The sequence below is a fragment of the Benincasa hispida genome, chromosome 10, assembly GCF_009727055.1.
Source record: "Benincasa hispida cultivar B227 chromosome 10, ASM972705v1, whole genome shotgun sequence".
NCBI lineage: Eukaryota > Viridiplantae > Streptophyta > Magnoliopsida > Cucurbitales > Cucurbitaceae > Benincasa > Benincasa hispida.
The window spans coordinates 45,890,192-45,909,097 of NC_052358.1; the positions used below are offsets into that span (position 1 = coordinate 45,890,192).

Here is an 18,906-nt window from a genome sequence, read left to right on the forward strand (position 1 = left end):
TTAGAGCGAGAAGCATGAGCAAGAAATGAGAATTCGTTTGAGCGTCAGACTCTCAAGCACAATTTGGGGAAATGGTACTTTCACATGTGGCTGAGTAAGTAAAAAAAAATTTTTGATCAAATTTGAATCTTGAGCCAGATTTCATTTAGCTCTTAAAAAGAGCCCTTCTGTACAAAAACCCCACTTTTGGAGCCCTCTGTACAATTATTCCAAAGTTGAAGGGCATTAGTGAAAAAAATATTTCAAGAAATCAAATGGAGAAGTCAAACAATTTCCCTGAGTTGACTTCCATTATCAGACTGTACCAACAACCATATCGGAGGCGGACTAACTTTCCTCGCTTTCAATTTAATGGAGTTTCCACTTTCCACCCATAATTCCGACCAACTCTCCACAAGTGGAGGCTTCATCGCCTCTTCTTTTTGCTCTGGAAATTCTGTCGACAGACCTCATTTTCCTTTTTTTTTCCTTCTCATTATTGGATCAGATTTTCAACGGGCTACGAGAATCTCAGTGTTGGTAGGTAGGTTAGAGGAGCAAACACTTTGCGATATACAATTCCATTGGATTATAGCATCTCGAATTGTAACAATATCCCGTTGAAACAAGGAAGCCACCGCCATTCTAACAAATTTGATTAATCAGGTTCCTCGCTCTTCTCTAACCCTAAATTTTTTTTGTATTACTTACTGTTTTATTGGCTTAAGTTTTTTCTGCGTGTTGGTCTGCTCTACTGATGATTCATTTGGTTAGAAAATTATGGGAATGTCTTTTTTCTTGCGATTTTAAGGTCTTTGTTTGAAAATCTGTGGATTTTTGTACGGATGACCATTTTTTGGCCCTTTAAATGATCAGTGACACGCCTTGTATGAAATTTAACCTTTATTCTATGGATGACAATATCTATCACCATCTTCATTTTTCTCATTAGAGAAGAAAAATGAAGATTACTGTTGACATGGCTTGTGTTCAGGTTACAATATACATGGTCATCCTAAATGCAATACATTATAATAGGCAAGAGTGCACTTTAACTTAAGCATAAGGTTAGATTTCACACAGGCGATTCATTAATCATAAAAGCGCTCGTGAAAGGATCATGTGTACAAAAAACTCGATAATCTGGGAATGCAATGTTATTCAAGTCAAAGTAATGATCTAGAAATGGTCTTTTTTTTTCTTAAGATTGATCAATCTTTGGCTTCCACAGGATTTTCAATGGCTGGTAAAGGGAATGGAAGTTTAGATTGTAAACATGCTTCCAATCCTTACCATGTTTGCACTGAACACTGTCTTGAAAAGAAGGGTGAAAGCAAGAAGCAGATAGTTAGGAAGGATTCAGGTTCTTTAACTTTACTCTTTATTGATTCATTCACTGTCAGCTAATTTTCAAATATGAGTTTAAACTGTCTGGCTATGTTTCTGAACCTTGTAACATTTGACTATTGGGTTAGATTTACGTTGTTAAGAAGTCGAGACTATGTTTAATGCACGAGGACTTATTGCAGGCTGAAGATGATATAATATTAAATTTTCCTTCATCCATCAACTTAAGCTTTTAGCTCAATTTGTAGTTTAAGATGGTATCAGAGCAAATGGTATGGAAAGTCATGTGTCCAAACTTTAAATCCCTGCAATGTTATTTCCTCAATTTTCCTTCACCCATCAACTTAAGCTTTTGGGTCAATTGGTGATTTAAGATAGACTACAAAATTACTAATCCCCCAAGTTACATAACTTTGCTCACTTTCTATCTTGCATACTAACTTTTCTATATGATAAATCCACAAACCGAACTTCTGTTATTCATTTTTTGGCAATCTAAATATAGATTATTCAAACTTAGGTTTATGAATTTTTTTTTTTAAGTTCAACAACATCTAAGTGGCGAGGTTCAAACCTTTGATCATGTGGTCGAGGGTATATGCTCGGACTAGTTGAGCTTAAATCTAATATATATTAAAACTATTAGCCAAATGTTCACATATGATTTTATTTATCCATCTTTTTTAAATCAACCATTAACATCAACCGACAATTTGACTTGAAATTTTCTCGAGATGTCTCATTCCTAAATTTTGAACATATTTTGTTCTAAGAGAAATGACTTAATCATTGAGTTTCTTAAAAGATTCAATTTTAGGCGTGTTGTAAATTGATTTTCATCAAGTATGACTGAAGTGAAAATTATTTCTGTCTCAATCCCTCTTTATGAAGACGATGGTGCTCCGAAGCATGGTACAGAACGCAAAAAGACAGTTCGTTCAGATTGCACTAGTGGATCTAATCCTTACCATGACTGTGATGAATTCTGCTCCAGCATAACCACTCAATCTATTAGGCCAAAAGCAGAAAGGGATTCAGGTATTTTTCCTTGGCTTAGCTCTGTTTCTCCTAGGAAAAGGAACCTTGATAAATCATGATCATCACGAACAGTTTAGGAAAGTTATGCGGATTTGATAGGCAAGTAACAGTTCTTTTATTGTTAACTATATAAGTTTGAGAGATTAAGGTTCTATTTGGCATACTCTCTAGTTTAAGAATTTGTTCTTAAAATACTTTTAATTAAAATCTTTTAATTCTTTTATATTATAAACAGTGCTTTTACTGGCAAACTTGTTTGTTACATTACATTCAAAAGTGATTTTCTGAACTACAAATATGTTTTCTTACTACATATTTTAAAAATTTTTGGTAAATCACATTGAAAAGTCATTTTTGGATGATCATCTTGTGTTTCTTTGAAAAGAGTTTTCAAATTAGTTTATTAAGTGCTTTTTTATGTATCAACATTTCTTAAAAAGTACTTTTAGTTATCTAAAATTAATTAATAATTTATATTGTACACACTTTAAATTAGTTATTCCTCCAAAGACGCTGATACAAAAAGTGAGCCATTATAAAAGAAAAGAAAAAACCTTTTTTTAAAGCTGGTCCAGACACTCAATAACTATGAGTTGTAAGCAGATAGAAGGAAAGGAAAAGGGGGAAAAAAATTGGTCTCTAGGTTTTGGGTCTTGTTTCCATTTTGTCTCTAGGTTTCAAATGTTATACTTTTAGTCATTAAGTTTTGAGTTTGATTTCAATTTAGTCCCTAAGTTTCAACATCTTATAAATTTTACCCTTGAGGTTTGAGTTTTATTTCAATTTGATCCTTAAGTTTCAAGATTTACATATTTAACCTTGATTTTTCACTAAATACTCATTTTCAGTCTTTAGCGTTAGTGGCTATTAATTAAGTTCCACTATTTCTTCATCCCTATTAAAATTAATTTAAAAATTACACTTCATAATTATTATAAACTAATTTAATTGATAGACATTAATGTTGAAGATTGAAATGTGTATTTAGCGAAAAATTAAGGTTAAAATTGTAAATCTTGAAACTTAGGGCCCAAATTGAAATGAAATTCAAATTTTAAGAGTAAAATTGTAACATTTTAGAACTTAAGGATTAAATTGAAATCAACATTTTGAAATATAGGAACCAATCGGAAACTAACCCAAAATCTAGAGACTGAAGGTATTTTTTCCAGAAGAAAACAAGTGCACAGACCCAGTCAAATAAATAGAGGATGATCGAAATGAACTTGTTAAGATTGATGACGATGACAATAAGTAGCAGTTTGAGGTGACATCGTCAGAATGCCTGTCTATATCTGAATCTGCAGATGCATTTTTCAGCTGTAGGTTCAGGTGGAGCAAGGAAGGATTCCCAGCCAAAATCATCCCGAAAACTCGATGTTCCTTTGGCAAATGCTGTTTCATCTAAACCTCAAGCAACTAAAAAACCTGTTCTCCCAGATGAAAAAACTCGCTTCGGTGAAGACTCTTTGACGATTGAGGAGCAAAACAAGTTCTCAAAGTTGATTCTAGTTTCTGCAAATGCCTTGAAGGTCTCTTTCTGGCCCACAGATAAAAAAAACAGGAGAACACCTGGCTTTGTGCATCTTTTTCATAACGAATATATCTCCCATCTTACATATTTCCTGTATCTTTCATGGCAGGTTGAGGCTGATAATCTCCAAAAGCTCTGCAAAACCGACACTTCCTCATTTACTTCTGTGAAATCAAAAGAAGCCATTAATACAAGGCCTGAAATTTCTGAATTAGTACAAGATCCTTCAGTTCATGATGAGGAAGAAAGTGATCATAAAACTACTTCACCCAATATTACTAGCTTTCCTGTCCCCACTTTGGCTCTTAATCACAAAGGAGGTGACGAGGAAGAGGTTAAGTCTGTATCATCTGAACCCTCTGTACCTGTGGGAAAGTACTACATTAAAGCGAGTTTAGCTCCCATTCTGCAGTCAATCTTCAACAATCATGGAGACATAGCAGCTTCGTGTAAATTGGAATCGATTTCGATTCGTTCTTATTACCTCGAGTGTGTGTGCTATATCATTCATGAGTTGCAGGACACAAAATTCTCTCAGAAGGTGTCCAAGTCCAAAGTCAGAGAACTCTTGGCCATTCTCAATGATGTAGTGTCTTCAGAAATGAATGTTGGTTGGCTGCATAGTATACTCAATGATATTGCAGAAGCTGTTGAATCCAGCGGCCAACAATGGACTCTGGAGGTGGCCAAGGCTAATTGTGACCACGAGTTGGAACTGATTAAGAAAGAACTTGAATCTCGAATGCAGGATTTGACACAAAAAGAAAAGGAAATGAACGACGCAAAGGCAAAAGTTGCCGATACCAGAGCTCGGTTGAGTGAACTTGAGTTCAAATATTTTCATCTGAACAAGGAGATTTCATCTCTGCAGTTCAAGGTTAATGATTTAAAATGCAGTGATTTGATTGATAAACTTTTGTAAATTTTCTGGTACTGAATTATGATTTGCTGTCATTTAGAGATCATATGAAGCCTCTTGAGAGGCTCTTTTTAGGCAAGCTAGAAGAGAGAAATACTATCATACAGAAAGAAGTTGATGTAATGAATAAAAAGTATTAAGCTTTCATGGCAATAAATATCATTATAGTTGCATATATTTTGTTTTGCCCTATTTTCATTATACTTTTCCTTGGTTGCTCGTATTTTATTACTTTGTAGAGTTGAAAACTAGAGCATTTTCTCTAACTCTAAATTTTTTAAAATGTTATGAACTGTGCTAAATTGTTGTCTCTTTATAATCACCATTTTACTTTCTGACTATAATTTGTTAAAGTATAATGCTCATTTAAGATGAGAGTGTGAGTGGTGGTGAAAACTTGAAAGGTTTGAATGTCAATCGAACGGAACAAATCGGTTAAATTATCATTTTGATCCCTGACTTTAGGACTTGGTAAATTTAGTAACTATACTTTCAATAAATCTTAAATTTAGTGTATTAAAAAAAAATTAAAAAAATCAAAATTGGTCAAATAATAATATTAAGGCAAAAAAAATGCAATGTGTTGATGTCAAAATTCAGCCAGGAAAAACGCATTTGACCTTCACGTAGAAGAAGTGACCTGCAAAACAAGAAGAATCTGAGAATCGTTATGGTAATTGTCAGAACGTCTATAATACCTAAGTCAAGGCGTTCAAATTAAGGTTTAGGGATCAAATTAGATTAATTCTTAAGCTAAATGGGACATGCCATGCATTTAGCATGCCCTATTTATCAAGTGGGGAAGCTCGACCTTGGTCTTGGTTGAGGTCAAGAGGTCAATTTGGACTTTTGACCCAAACTCTCCTCCTGCCCAAGCCGAAATGGGTTAGTACATGCTAATAAATGCATGCGTTGTCCAACAAATGAAGGGGCTCAACCTCGATCGAGCAGGTGAGTTTGGACTTCTCTTCTCTTCTGCTCATGCTCAATTGAACTCTTGGGTATTTATCCATATCATAATATATAGACATGTTCCTAAAATTTAAAGTGAAAATACTAATAATGTAATAGGTAATAATTCTTTTAAGAAGCCAAACAATATTATTCTAGGGAAATTTGTACGGATGACCCAAAAATTGGACCCAAAATGTCAAATGATCCATTTTTTAAAAATAATGTCAATTGACCCTCTGCTGACATCATCGCCATACCAAATTACGTAAATTGCCCTTACACCGGCCTCACGAGGTAATTCTCACTCTCGTCTGATTATACGCTCTCGCTTTCACTTAAAATTCCCTAGTTTGATGTGATTGCTCGTCAGTGTAATGTTGATTTGACAATTTTCACGACGGAAGCCTCAAATCAAATCAATAATACCTAAACACAATACAATGGTGATTTTTTTAAACTCAAAACTCCATTTCAAAGGTGATTACTTCTCTGGTTTTCGACGGTGTTTTGTTGAACAAAGATTTTTTGAACGGGGATTTCCAAGACGAGACTTTCTTAGAAAGGAACAGTTTTTTCATAAAGGTGAATTATTTTGAGTCTGTTTAATTATTTTTGATGTGTTATTTCTGAAAAGGTAGCATTATGAAATTTTATATTGGGACAGAATAAGAAAGAGGAAGAGCAAGAGAGAGAGCGAGATTACGAGAGAGAGCGAGATTACGAGAGAGAGCGAGATTTTGTGAGAGTGAGATTTTGAGAGAGAGCAAGATTTTGAGATAAAGCGAGATTGAGAGAGCGAGAGCGAGATTTTGAGAAAGAGCGAGAGTATACTTCAATTGCTTGTACAACTTAATGACAAATATTCTCTTGCTTTGTAGGATGACAGAAAAGTATCTATTTATTCAATTTGGAGGTGATTGGGATGAGAATGAAAGTTCGTATATTGGGGGACAGTTGAAAGGAATTGTTGTGCCCCCTACATTGAATTATGAAGAACTTAAATCTCGCATTTACAGGGTTACAAAAGTCAGTCTTCAGAGTTTGATCTTATCCTGAAAATTAAATTTAATCTTTAATTTGAAACCCCTCCACAATACATAATAGATGATGATGATGTTCACTTCCTTCTTTTGCAAGAAGAGCTTAGTAGACTTCAGATAGCTGTAACGTTGAAGTCTAAACAGGACGAAATAGTTGGAATGGGGTTTAGAAATGTGAGTTATGATGATACAATTGTGGACAGACAATACGAGGAATCATATCAATTTCGTCAGGAAAAGGATGATATTCTATTGTCTACCAACACTGTACCATCAACATTCGATTATATGGATTGTAGTCCTTCAGTGGATGTGGATGTGAATGAGTAATCAGGAGGATTAAATAAAATAGATCGTGATCATGGAGATGTGCGTCGTTCTACAACAGCTTCAGTGGTTCCATCATCTGTGTCTTCAAGTCATAGGATAGAGTTGATTATGCCTGGCACCTCTTCATCTGGGACAGAGGATGTTAAAGTTGATCAACTATTTTTGAGCAAAAAGGACTTAAAAATGAGATTATCTATTCTGTCCATCAACAGAAATTTTGAATTTAAGGTCAGGAAATCAACCAAATCTCTGTTCACTGTCAAATGCATTGGGGAGACATGTAAGTGGAGCCTTCGTGCAGTCAAAATGGAAGGGTCTGATATATTCAAGATCACAAAGTACTGCAGTTCGCACACATGTTCCATAGGAATTTTGAATCACGACCATAGACAAGCAACTGCTATGGTTGTTGGTCAATTCATCAAAGATAAGTTCACGAGCATAGAACGTATTTATAAACCTTGTCATATCGTTGAGGATATGAGGAGAGATTATGGCGTGAACATAAGTTATGATAAAGCGTGGCGTGCAAGGGAAGCCACATATGATCTCACTAGAGGTATTCCAGAATACTCATACTCCATACTGCATGCTTATGTAGAAGCGCTAAAAATAGAGAATCCGAGTACAGTCTTTGAGATCGAACTTGAAGATGAGGTGCATTTCAAGTATATGTTTATGGCATTAGGGCCTTGTATTAGAGGTTTTACAAGCTGTCGGCCTTGTATTATTGTTGATGGGTCGCACTTGAAAGGAAAATACAAAGGCACCATGTTGGTTGCGATTTCTATGGACGGGAACAATCAATTTATACCCATCTGCATATGCACATTAGTGACAATGAAAACCGATCGATCTCATTGAACATGGTTATGTCAAACTTGAAATGTAGTATCGGAGAACTCGATAATCTGGTGTTTTTGTCTGATCGGATGGTATCTATCGGCAATTCTATTCGTCCATTTTTTCCCACAGCATTTCATGATTATGCACATGGCATATAAGAACAGATCTAGTTAGCAAACTTTAAGGATACGGCATGTTGTTGGGGATATTAGAGGATGCAGCAAGGGTATGTTCACATGACAGAGTCCCAGAAAAACTAGGACTCAACTCGTGCAGTTTATGAGATGTGTGTCATGAAATATTTTAGGAAAACATCGATCTTCAAAGGTGGAATGCGTCCATCGTTTCTACGACGGAGAAAATTACTGGGCATCGTCGAACGACAATTGCACCTCGAATTACTGTGAAACCCGAATTGGCAAGTGAGCCGATAAAGGACAGACCGATTACTCGGGTGTAAGCTTATTGATTGTTATCAGGTAACAGTGCGAGATAATCGATTGAACGGTATTGTCAATCTTCACACGAAGGAATGCACGTGTAAGGAATTCGACTCACTTGATATCTCGTGTTCCCATGCAATTGTTGCTGCAAAGGAAAGAAATATACTCATCCACAGTCTTTGCAGTCGATTTTATACAGTGGACTCTCTAATGACTGCATATGCGGAGCCTATAAATCCACTTGGCCACATATCTGAATGGAAAAAACCTTCTGGATACGTAGAAAAGATTATCTTTCCTCTGAAGTTTGTGCCACAAGTCGGGCGACGGAGAGTGAGAAGAATACCATCCATAGGAGAATTTCGTAGACAAATGAAATGTGGTCGGTGTGGGAATTATGGGCATAACCCCTAAATTGTATTGAACCGCTTACAACCATGTGACGTGCTGAAAATGCCAGAGACCGAGACATAAACACCCCTCATCCAGTTTAGTTATAAATACCATTGATCATTTTTTCATACGTCATACTTGTAACATACTTCATACTTTTTCATACTTCATACTTGTAACATTTCATACTTCATACTTTCACCTTGTAAACAAAAAACAATAACAAGCTGAAGTATTTATATAATAGTAATATTCATACTCTCTCAATCTTCATACTCTCTCCATCTTCATACTCTCTCAGTCTTCATACTTGTAACAAAAATGGATAACTTCATACTCTCTCAATCTTCATACTTGTAACAAAAATGGATAACTTCATACTCTCTCAATCTTCATATTTGTAACAAAAAACAATAACTTCATACTCTCTCAATCTTCATACTTGTAACAAAAGTAGATAACAAATACTCTCTCAATCTTCATACTTGTAACAAAAAACAATAACTTCATACTTTCTCAATCTTCATACTTGTAACAAAAATGGATAACAAGTACTCTCTCAATCTCGCCCTCTCTCATAATCTCGCTCTCTCTCACAATCTTGCTCTCTGTGAACATCTCGCTCTCTCTCACAATCTTGCTCTCTCTAAACATCTCGCTCTCTCTCACAATCTTGCTCTCTGTGAACATCTCGCTCTCTCTCACAATCTCGCTCTCTGTGAACATTTCGCTCTCTATGAATCTCACTCTCTCTCACAATCTCGCTCTCTCTCAATCTCGCTCTCTCTCACAATCTCGCTCTTTCTGATCGTAGTGGGAGCATGCGATGCTCGTCATTTAGTAGAAGGCACTAGACGATCGTTTAGTTACTACCTATGCGATCATGCGTATGCGATATGGAGGCGCTAGCTAAGCGATCGCTTAGGCGATAGTGCTTCGCGGCATCGTAGTCGCTTAGACGATCACGGAAGGCAAGCATTGTGCAGAGCGTGCTAAACGATCGTGTGCTTTAGGCTTCATTGCTTAGTAAAGGTACACGATCGTATACTAATAAATAAACGATCGTATAGTAAAGCTAAACGATCATTCAACTCTGGGAGCGCTGGTAAACGATAGAGCAAAGAGTTTGTTTTATCGTCTAGACGATCGCGGGGTGTTTTAAGGCAATTTTACCCGGTTCATCAACTCTTATTGCTTATACATGTGATGTATGGTACTTATATGCCAAAGTGTTTGTCATATAGTTAAAAATCTCTCTCTCTCACAATCTCGCTCTCTCTCACAATATCCTCTCTCTGAATCTCCATCTCTCTCACAATCTTGCTCTCTCTCAATCTCGCTCTCTCTCACAATCTCGCTCTTTCTGAATCTTGGTCTCTCTCAATCTCGCTCTCTCTCACAATCTCAATTATCCATTTTCTGATATTGAACCTTGAATCATATAATGTTCTAAGCTCAATTACGCATGTTCTAATAAAATTCTGATATTGAACTTTGAACTTGGAACTTATATAAAAAATACATGTTCAATTATACAATGAAAAGAGCAGTAGCTCCATTATACATAAAAAATGCATGTTCTGATAAAATTCTGATATTGAACTTTGAACTTTGAACTTTCATAAAAAAATATATGTTCAATTATACAATAAATGTTTTTACATAGTTAAAAAATAAATGAATGTTTTTACATACATAAAAAATAAATGAATGTTTTTACATACATAAAAAATACAATAAAAAATACATGTACTGTACATATAAAAAATATGGAGTGTTTTCCCATAGTTGACACGCTAATTGCATCCTATATTCACTCATTTTCTCATGAGTGATTACGGATGGATCAGCACCAGTCACCAGGTGTTCCAGTAGTTTGATTGTGAAGATGCCACAATCAAGCGACCCGTGTTGTATGTCAACGTTCATAGGTCGCGAGATTTTCCAACGGGCTGTGGAAAGGTCCGGCTTCGATCTATCCACGTCACAGTAGTGAAGTATGGATGATACTGTGACCGTCAATGGCTCTAGCTGATTCACCAGCTTTTTCATTGGTGTGTATGACAGAAGTGAATCAAACACGAATATGTGGCCTCTATTAATGTCCATTACAAGGACCATCCAGTGGTCACTGATATTCATCGCCGTATAAACGAATTCCACATCTACCCATTTGACATCGAATTTACTGGTGACATAGTCTTTATACGTGTCTTCGTCTTCCCATGCTAGGGCAGCCTCCAGAAATGACTTATTCTTTATTTGTTTAAATACCCCGCCACGAGCATTAAGGTGACTCTATCAAATAAAATGAGAAGTTAAGTAAAGAAGTAAAGACCAGAAAACTTAACGAAATGAGAAGTTAAGAAACGAAATATCAAAATTTACCATTACACCACTTAGCAAGATGGTGAACTTGTGCATGCACATGTCGGGCCAGATATAAAATTTATCTTTCATAAAATAAAATAAAATATTTATGGTCTGCACGAAAAATTAATATGTAAATAAAAGTACAAGATAGCCAACATGTAAAGACGTAAAGACTAGGACATTTACATCGCACTCGACCAACGAATTCGGGGTAATCAATTCCTTGAAGAATTGCTTGGCGTGTGGTTTAAAAGAGTTCTCTCGAACCTCGTTGTCCGTATTGTTGTCCGAGATCCAGTCCATCATTTTTGTCAGGATATTGTGTGGAACATCGTGTGCTACATTATATGTGACGATCGATCTGGATATTGACGTAGCTACATCTGGGAGAGGATGTTTAACCACACTTTTCTTCTTTACTTAGGCTAGGGGTGTATATTTATCAACAGGCTTTCTCTTACGACTAATTCTTCGAGATTCCTACATAAACAGATAACAAAACGTTACTCATCAAGAAATATAAAAATATAAACAAAGATTACTGATCAATAAATTACTCATTAGTGGAACTTCTTCTGTGGTCATAACAATCCCAGAAGTGTCGGCCTCTGGGATGCCAGATATGTCAGCCTCTGTATGTGGCAAGGTGAGTAAGACAGACATGTCGGGCTCTGTTTGTTTGACGTCGGCCTGTATAAGTTCGACATCAATTGGTGATGTCGTGGTAGTGGTGGTATCGGGCTGTACAATGGGGGTGGGAGTAGGTGAAATGGTGGTATCGGGCTGTAGAAGGGGGATGGGGATGGGAGTGTCAGAGGCAATCGCAGTCATATCGGGATCCCGAGATGGGATGGGTGACCTGGTCGTCTCCTTATTCACCGTGGAACCCTTCAATTAGTAAAGTAAAATGATGAGTTCACGAACATGTAAAACTAAACACATAAAGACATAAAATGATGCAAACCTTGCACATAGACTGCAATAATGACAGGATGGCCGACAATTACCCTTTTATGTCAGTCATGTTTTCCTCCATACTAGATACACGACTATATAAACCCGATATACGGACATCGAACCTAGATAGTGAGCTGTCAATGGACCGCAAGTACGAATAAATAGACTGCTTGGGATTGGCTCCCTCCCTGCGGCGAGCAGCACACTCAGGACACTCCTCATCCACATCTCGCTCTCTACCGGAGCCGCAAGATAGACATCAAGTTGGTTCAACTCGTCCTCCTCACGTACGTCCCACATCATATCATGGAACATATCATCACTAGGTGTGTATGTCCCTCCTTCTACCCTTCCATATTCAGCATCCACGTGCTTAGAATGCTCAGGTTCATCCCCTCCCTCCACCCTGACAACCTCATCATTGTCATCTCCACGATGATCATCACCGTCACTTTCACTTTCAAGACTACCCCCCTCACTCGTCGACCTATTTCCACTTTCAGAACTATCATCATCCGTACCTAGCTCAAATATAGGTCGTCGTTCCACTGGGGTATCCCGCATTTGACATGGCAGTGCTTTCTTTAACTTTTATTTGCATTAACAACCCAGTAAAGTGTTAGTGTCAATTTAACAACCAGATAAACATATTATGCATAGAGTAAACGCACATTGTTAGACTTGAATATCTCTCTCTCGAGTACTTTGAAGGACACTGAGTGGGAGCATGACCATCGTAATATGAGAGGCAAGGCCACCTTGCTCCTTCGCTTCGCAATGTTCCCAGCTATCGATGAAGCTAGAATCTCGTACGTCCATTCCTAAATAAAATTTAAAATATATTAAGAACAATAGTAATGTTAGATCAAACAATAAGATTAGTATATTAATTAAATTTACTTGGAACGCTTGTGAAAATCCACGTAAGGAGTACTTCACAACGTAGTTTTTATTTGCTTTGACCCTCATCTTGTATAGACTGCTCTTAGAAACTCAATGCGTAATCTTAGCAATCAATGTGTATTCCTGAATAATCTCATTTTTCAATTATTCAACCATTTCATTTTACCAAGTTCAATGTTACTCAGATTAGTCAACATTTAGAAGCACATATTCCGCCAGGGGGACGATTGGGGCGTGGACATAAAGGTCTTTATGACACAATCAATAATTCGCTTCATTTTCAATTAGGTCTTGCTTTAACCTCTTTCAATGCAGTCTTTAAGGCATCCAATGTCCTCTCCCAAATAATGGTACCCCAATCAAGACTATTGTAATACTCTAAGTTTTGAACGTCCTTGAAACCTTTGAGGTCGATTGCATTTTTCTGTTTATTTTTCCCCATCATTGCGACCTCAGTATAGTAAACTAGGTTGATCTTCACAGCATTATCATCATTTTCAAACTCTAAATCCTTGTATTTTTCTTCAAGTTGACGGTGGTGTAAAGTGTCCTTCATCACTCGATTACCAAAATACTTGATAGCAAGTTTATATGAGGACTGCTAGTTCCAATCAACTCGTGTTGGGGATTGCCACAAACCAGTCATCAACAAAAAGTCATCCTTCGAAAAAGTGACAACCTTCCCACAGACAGAGAATGACATTGAGTCTAATCTTGTCCTCTTCACTTCTCTAAGCAACATGTGATGGATAATTAGGCTGTTAAACACCATGTCAACGTCTACAAATCGCCCAAAAACTATTATTTTGAACATGTCCAACTGTGTTGGCATGAGCTTCTCTTTCACAATCTTGTTTGCATTAACAATGTGGGCCAAGCTGGTTACTTGACCGGAAAATCGGTCGGCTTCGACTATTCTGAAACGTGTAGCCATCTTAAATCACTCCTGCATGAAATAAAAATTCAACCAATAAGCTCCTTAAAAAAAATGTAAAACAACATTCTGTTTAAATCTCGCTGGATTCGCTCTCGCTAGACCCGTTCTCGCTAGACTCGCTCTCGCTGGTGTCGCTCTCTCCGGTGTCGCTCTCTCTGGTATCGCTCTCTCTAGTGTCGCTCTATCAGGTGTCGCTCTCACTTATCTCCTTCACATTCTCTTTTTTTACTCGTCTTCAACCACATAACACATCGAAAACCAGAAAAACAAACAAGAAAATCATAGGTTCACTTATCTCGCTCAACGCATCTCTTCGATGTCGCTCTACCGATTTCACTCTCACTTATCTCGCTCACAGGCTCTTTTTTACTCGTCTTCAAACCACATAACACATCGAAAACCAAAAAATAAACAAAAAAAAAAAACCATATCAATGTATTTCTAAACCCAGAATGACCCACAAAGCCTCATACCGATTAGTGTAAGACATTTTCAGGCACATATTGAAAGATTTACCGATCAGATTCATTTTTCGGCGGGCCAGTAGAATCGTTTGCAAAGCCATAAATAGTTTTTTTCGTTTATGAGCGATACGAAGTCTTTAGCTTTGGAAAATTTGAATGAAGAATAGTTTTTAGTTTTGGTGGGTTCTCAGTAAAAAGGTTATGAAGACGAGGAAATAAGGGCAATTTACTATAATTTGGTTATGACGATTGATGTAAGCAGATGGCCAATTGACATTATTTTTTAAAAATCGGTCATTTGACATTTTGATCCAATTTTTTGGGTCATCCATACAAATTTTCCAATATTCTATTAGATTAAATTTAAGATTTATTAAAATTTAGAAAATACAGACTAATATTGAAATGGAATTCAAATACATGGACCATACTTTTAAAAAACAATCAATATATATAATATATATAATTATAATATATATATATATATATATATAACCGACCGAAAAAAAAAAAAAAAAAAAAAGAAGAAGAAAGTAGAATTGATTTTCATTACTTTTAATATAAAGGAGTTGATAAAAGATTATAGTTATTATTTTTATTTTTGGAGAAATTTTTTGCAATTCTTCTCCGTTCTTCCCAAATCGCGAAGAGAATCTGTTCCCTTCTTCTTCGTGTTCTAACCCACGCGGAAACCTAGCTTTCAGGTTACAGTTCTGTAGCTCTCTTTTACCATCACGGGTTCTTTTATTAATTTACTCATTGGTTCGTAATGCTTTGATTTCGCTTGAATTTCGGTTTGACATCGCAAGATTTGACTGGAAGTAAGTGGTTGTTTTTCATGCTGCTGTTTATTGTTTTTTCTTGCTTTATCTCTTTTCGAGAATACGAACGAGAAAAAGGATTGTTGTTTCCCCCATTTATTGGGTGGGTTTTTTGGATGTTATAGTGGACTCAATGGTGTGTTATGTTGCTGTTCTTGGCTTTTTTTACCCAGGAATTGATTGTTATAGTTGGCGCAGGAATTGATTGTGCTTCTTGAATCACTCTTGCAACATTCAAAAGACAGATATTTAAAAAAAATCAATTTTCTGTCGATAAACTTTGCGGCTCATCGTATATCCTGAGAATGTTGAGGATTATCGTTGGCGTTGGTTTCGATAAATTCGGTTGATTTAACAAGATTCAGTTGGAAATTTGAATGTTTTTACTCGTTTGATTGATCATGTAACCTTTGTATCCAATGATAGCCTTTTACAGTTGTTTTTTGTTTATGGGTGATGAGTCCAGAATTTTTTTTTTTTTTTTTCTTTTTAAGATTTTTAAGCTCTGTTTAATTATGACTCTGTATTTGCAGTGTGTTACTGGTGTAAGAGAAGTTGTTGCAGAGATGTCTGATGAAGGAAGAGTACACCCTGATTGTAGGAATGCTTCTAATCCTTATCATGAATGTAGCGAGTACTGCTTTAAAGTAATAGCTGAAGTCAAAGCCCGGAGTCAGAAAAATGAACCAGGTCTTTTGGCATGCTACAATTTCCTTGCAATTACCTTGAGCATCATAACTTTCTCTAATTGTAGCCGACAGTTTCATCCCACTATTTATCATTTCTTCAAATTATTAATGCTCTCTTGAATTTACTTATTTCTTCTACATTGCTCACAGTTGGCTTTATAAATTGATTAATCATCATTGATTCCGTCCACCTTCCAATTTTGGATGATATCATTATGTCCCTTTGTCTTATTTAAGTTCTTTTCTTGTGAATTTCGATCACAGTTCCTACTTTATCAGAAGCTGTTCAAGCTGGTCATAGTGGTTCTTCCAATTTTGTGCCTCCTGATGAGTATGAAGATCTTCATGATGAAAAGCCTGATGAAGGGCACAGTGATGGTGATATTGACAAATTTAGTGGCGAGGAGAATGTGGAAGGAGACTTCACAAAACTCACGGGGAGGAAAAAGAAATTGTTTGAAATTAGGCTTAAGATGGTAATTTTTTACATCTTTTAAAAAGTAAACCAATTACTATCTAGTATCAGGTCATTACATATGGATGATGGATGCAGAATGAGGCACGGAAAGCTAATCAAACAGCAATTGCTGCTGAAAAAAAGAAAATGGAACCTCCATCAGAATCAAGAGGCATTTCTAAACAAAAGTGGCTTGAGGATCGAAAGAAGAAAATTGGGAAGCTTTTGGATGCAAATGGCTTGGATATGACAAAAGCATATATGTTAGATACACAAGAGGCAGCAGAGGCCAAATATAAGAAATGGGAGAAGGATCCAGCTCCCTATGGGTGGGATGGTGAGTCTATATCTGTATTCTGTACTATAAATTTTATAATTCCTATTGAGCAATTCTTGTGCACATGGGCTCTTTGAATACGTGCAGCTGACCTATGTTCCCCTGTGACATAAAATTATACTAAGCTGGTTTTAGCTTGCGTGTGTGTGTTTGTGTGTAGACAGATGCATTTTTGAATAATTTGACAAGGTTCTCTATTATGTTGGTTGATGATGGAAACATGATCTGATTCTAGGATATAAATATTATGCGGCAAGATGAGATGTGAAGGATGTTTGCATGCCCCTGCCCTTATTGTTGTGAACTCTTATCATTGCTGATATCTTCTTTCTTGTTCATGTAGTATGTTATTTTATGGCCGTAGTCTCCCGTGTTTCTCTCTGTATAGAGCCATTTAAATTGATTGTTTAATTTTGTTGTATTTCATTTATTTTTTGTTAATATGTTAACGCTTATCTTAAGAAAAGCTAAACTGCGTTGGTTTTAACAGTCTTTAACCAGAAAACATTGTATAATGCATACAAAAAGAGGACGAAGAATGTAAATGTCGACCTTGAGGAATATAATAAAATGAAAGAATCTGATCCTGAGTTCTACCGTGAGGCTTCAAGTCTTCAGTATGGAAAGGTAATGTTAGTTCCACTGTAGAATTTTGAGTCTCGACCATATCTGCAATTATTAGATTTCTGAGGATGTATCTTTTCCCATTACTTTGCAGGCACCTAAGATTTCAGAGGATAAGATTGATAACATGGTGAAAGAACTCAAGGACCGAGATGAGAAGCGAAAATCATTTAGTCGTAGGAGGAAGTTCCATGAAGACAAGGATATTGATTCTATCAACGACCGCAATGAGCATTTCAACAAAAAGATTGAGCGAGCCTTTGGTAGATACACTCTGGAGATCAAAAACAATCTTGAACGAGGAACTGCATTACCTGATTAAGGTATTGTTTAGAAGAGGCTCTGGTTCATAAGTCAAGTCATTTTCTATATGCAACTTTTCTTTTCTCTCTCCATATGCATGATGCATGTTTTCCTTTTTTTGTTGTTTGCCATTCTCTGCTAAAAATGTGCTTCTTTTGAGTAATTCTTGGGTACAACCTAAGTTACACCATCTCCATGTATCCCTTTCAATTACAAAGGAAAAAATATTTTAAAAAAGAAAAGGTTTGCCATGTGCCAACTTGTGATTAGGCATTGGATGAGATGCATAAAGATGGGTGCTATCGCATGTTTTTACCCTTCCCCCCTTTCTCTGTTGCTTGTCATGAGGAGAGAACAAAATGTGTCTTTCATGCTCATTGTTCGACTGAAATTACATTTTTCTTTCTAATCATGGCTTCTTTTGCGTGATTGAATTTTATATTCTTTTGTTCTTTTTTCTGTAGGATTCTCGGGGAAGTTTGGAATCCAAGTAGTTGGGAGTATTTAACGCTTTTCTCCTTAAATTTCGAAAAGAAGTTATCCTGTAAAAGATTTCTAGCAAAGCTACAGAATTCTCCTTTCAAGTGAGAAAAGAGATTAAAGGTCACATCTCTTAGATATGTGTAATGTACCATGTAGCAATATATTTGACAAAAGCAACTCACTTGATTGAGGTTGTTTCACTGTGAATACCTTGTTTCAACAAGTACGAATTACCCCAAATCCAAACAAAGGCTATCATTTTTTCCATTTCTTTCTCCTTCCCGAAGATGGTACAAGGACGAATTAGTTTGACTCCCAACTTTTTTAGTTTTGAAGCAATGCTTATTGGAGTTCCAAAGACCCGAATGCTGTTCTCGCAGGCCAGCAGCTGCAGCTCACAATTCCGTTTCATCAAGGTATGAGTTAGTTTTCTTTCTAAGGCAACTTGGGCTTCCACGACAGCGAAGAAATACTTCATAGATTTGGTAAGCTTGTTTATAAATCCTGTATTCACTCGCACACTCTTGAGATTAGTTAGTTATGTCGTTCATCCTTCTTGAAATTGCATTTTTGTTTGTTCTTTTCTATGTTGGTTTTTTAGGCCTTCTTGACCTCACAAGAAATACAACTAAACACAATGCTTTTGGGTACCACTACTTCATTGTTTGCAACCTATTACCGCACTTACTTTTCAAGCAAGACCACTTCACTAGTTTAAAAGTCCTTTAGAAAAAA

At 36.4% G+C, this 18,906-nt stretch overlaps 3 protein-coding genes across 4 annotated transcripts; all 3 read left to right on the forward strand.

The window, feature by feature from the left end:
• Positions 1-270: 270 nt before the first annotated feature.
• On the forward strand, positions 271-4,992 carry LOC120089496. Of its 2 annotated transcripts, XM_039046984.1 has the most exons (5): positions 271-645; positions 1,211-1,342; positions 2,218-2,364; positions 3,685-3,896; positions 4,008-4,992. In XM_039046984.1, exons 2-5 carry the CDS (start codon positions 1,219-1,221, stop codon positions 4,818-4,820), a joined length of 1,296 nt encoding a protein of 431 aa, XP_038902912.1. In that variant the 5' UTR covers positions 271-645; positions 1,211-1,218; the 3' UTR covers positions 4,821-4,992. The 2 variants fall into 2 exon arrangements, with proteins under 2 accessions (XP_038902912.1, XP_038902913.1); XM_039046985.1 differs by lacking the exons at positions 271-645; positions 1,211-1,342 and having other exon boundaries at positions 2,227-2,364; positions 3,485-3,896.
• Positions 4,993-8,180: 3,188 nt separating this feature from the next.
• Positions 8,181-8,844, forward strand: LOC120089108. The gene is made up of 3 exons (XM_039046531.1): positions 8,181-8,213; positions 8,295-8,405; positions 8,467-8,844. The coding sequence occupies exons 1-3, from the start codon at positions 8,181-8,183 to the stop codon at positions 8,842-8,844; spliced, it is 522 nt and encodes a 173-aa protein (XP_038902459.1).
• Positions 8,845-15,006: 6,162 nt separating this feature from the next.
• Positions 15,007-18,438, forward strand: LOC120087927 (pre-mRNA-splicing factor syf2). Its single transcript, XM_039044940.1, has 7 exons — positions 15,007-15,161; positions 15,812-15,968; positions 16,232-16,443; positions 16,521-16,761; positions 17,252-17,388; positions 17,480-17,708; positions 18,153-18,438. The coding sequence occupies exons 2-6, from the start codon at positions 15,845-15,847 to the stop codon at positions 17,705-17,707; spliced, it is 942 nt and encodes a 313-aa protein (XP_038900868.1). The 5' UTR covers positions 15,007-15,161; positions 15,812-15,844; the 3' UTR covers position 17,708; positions 18,153-18,438.
• The last annotated feature ends 468 nt before the right edge of the window (positions 18,439-18,906 follow it).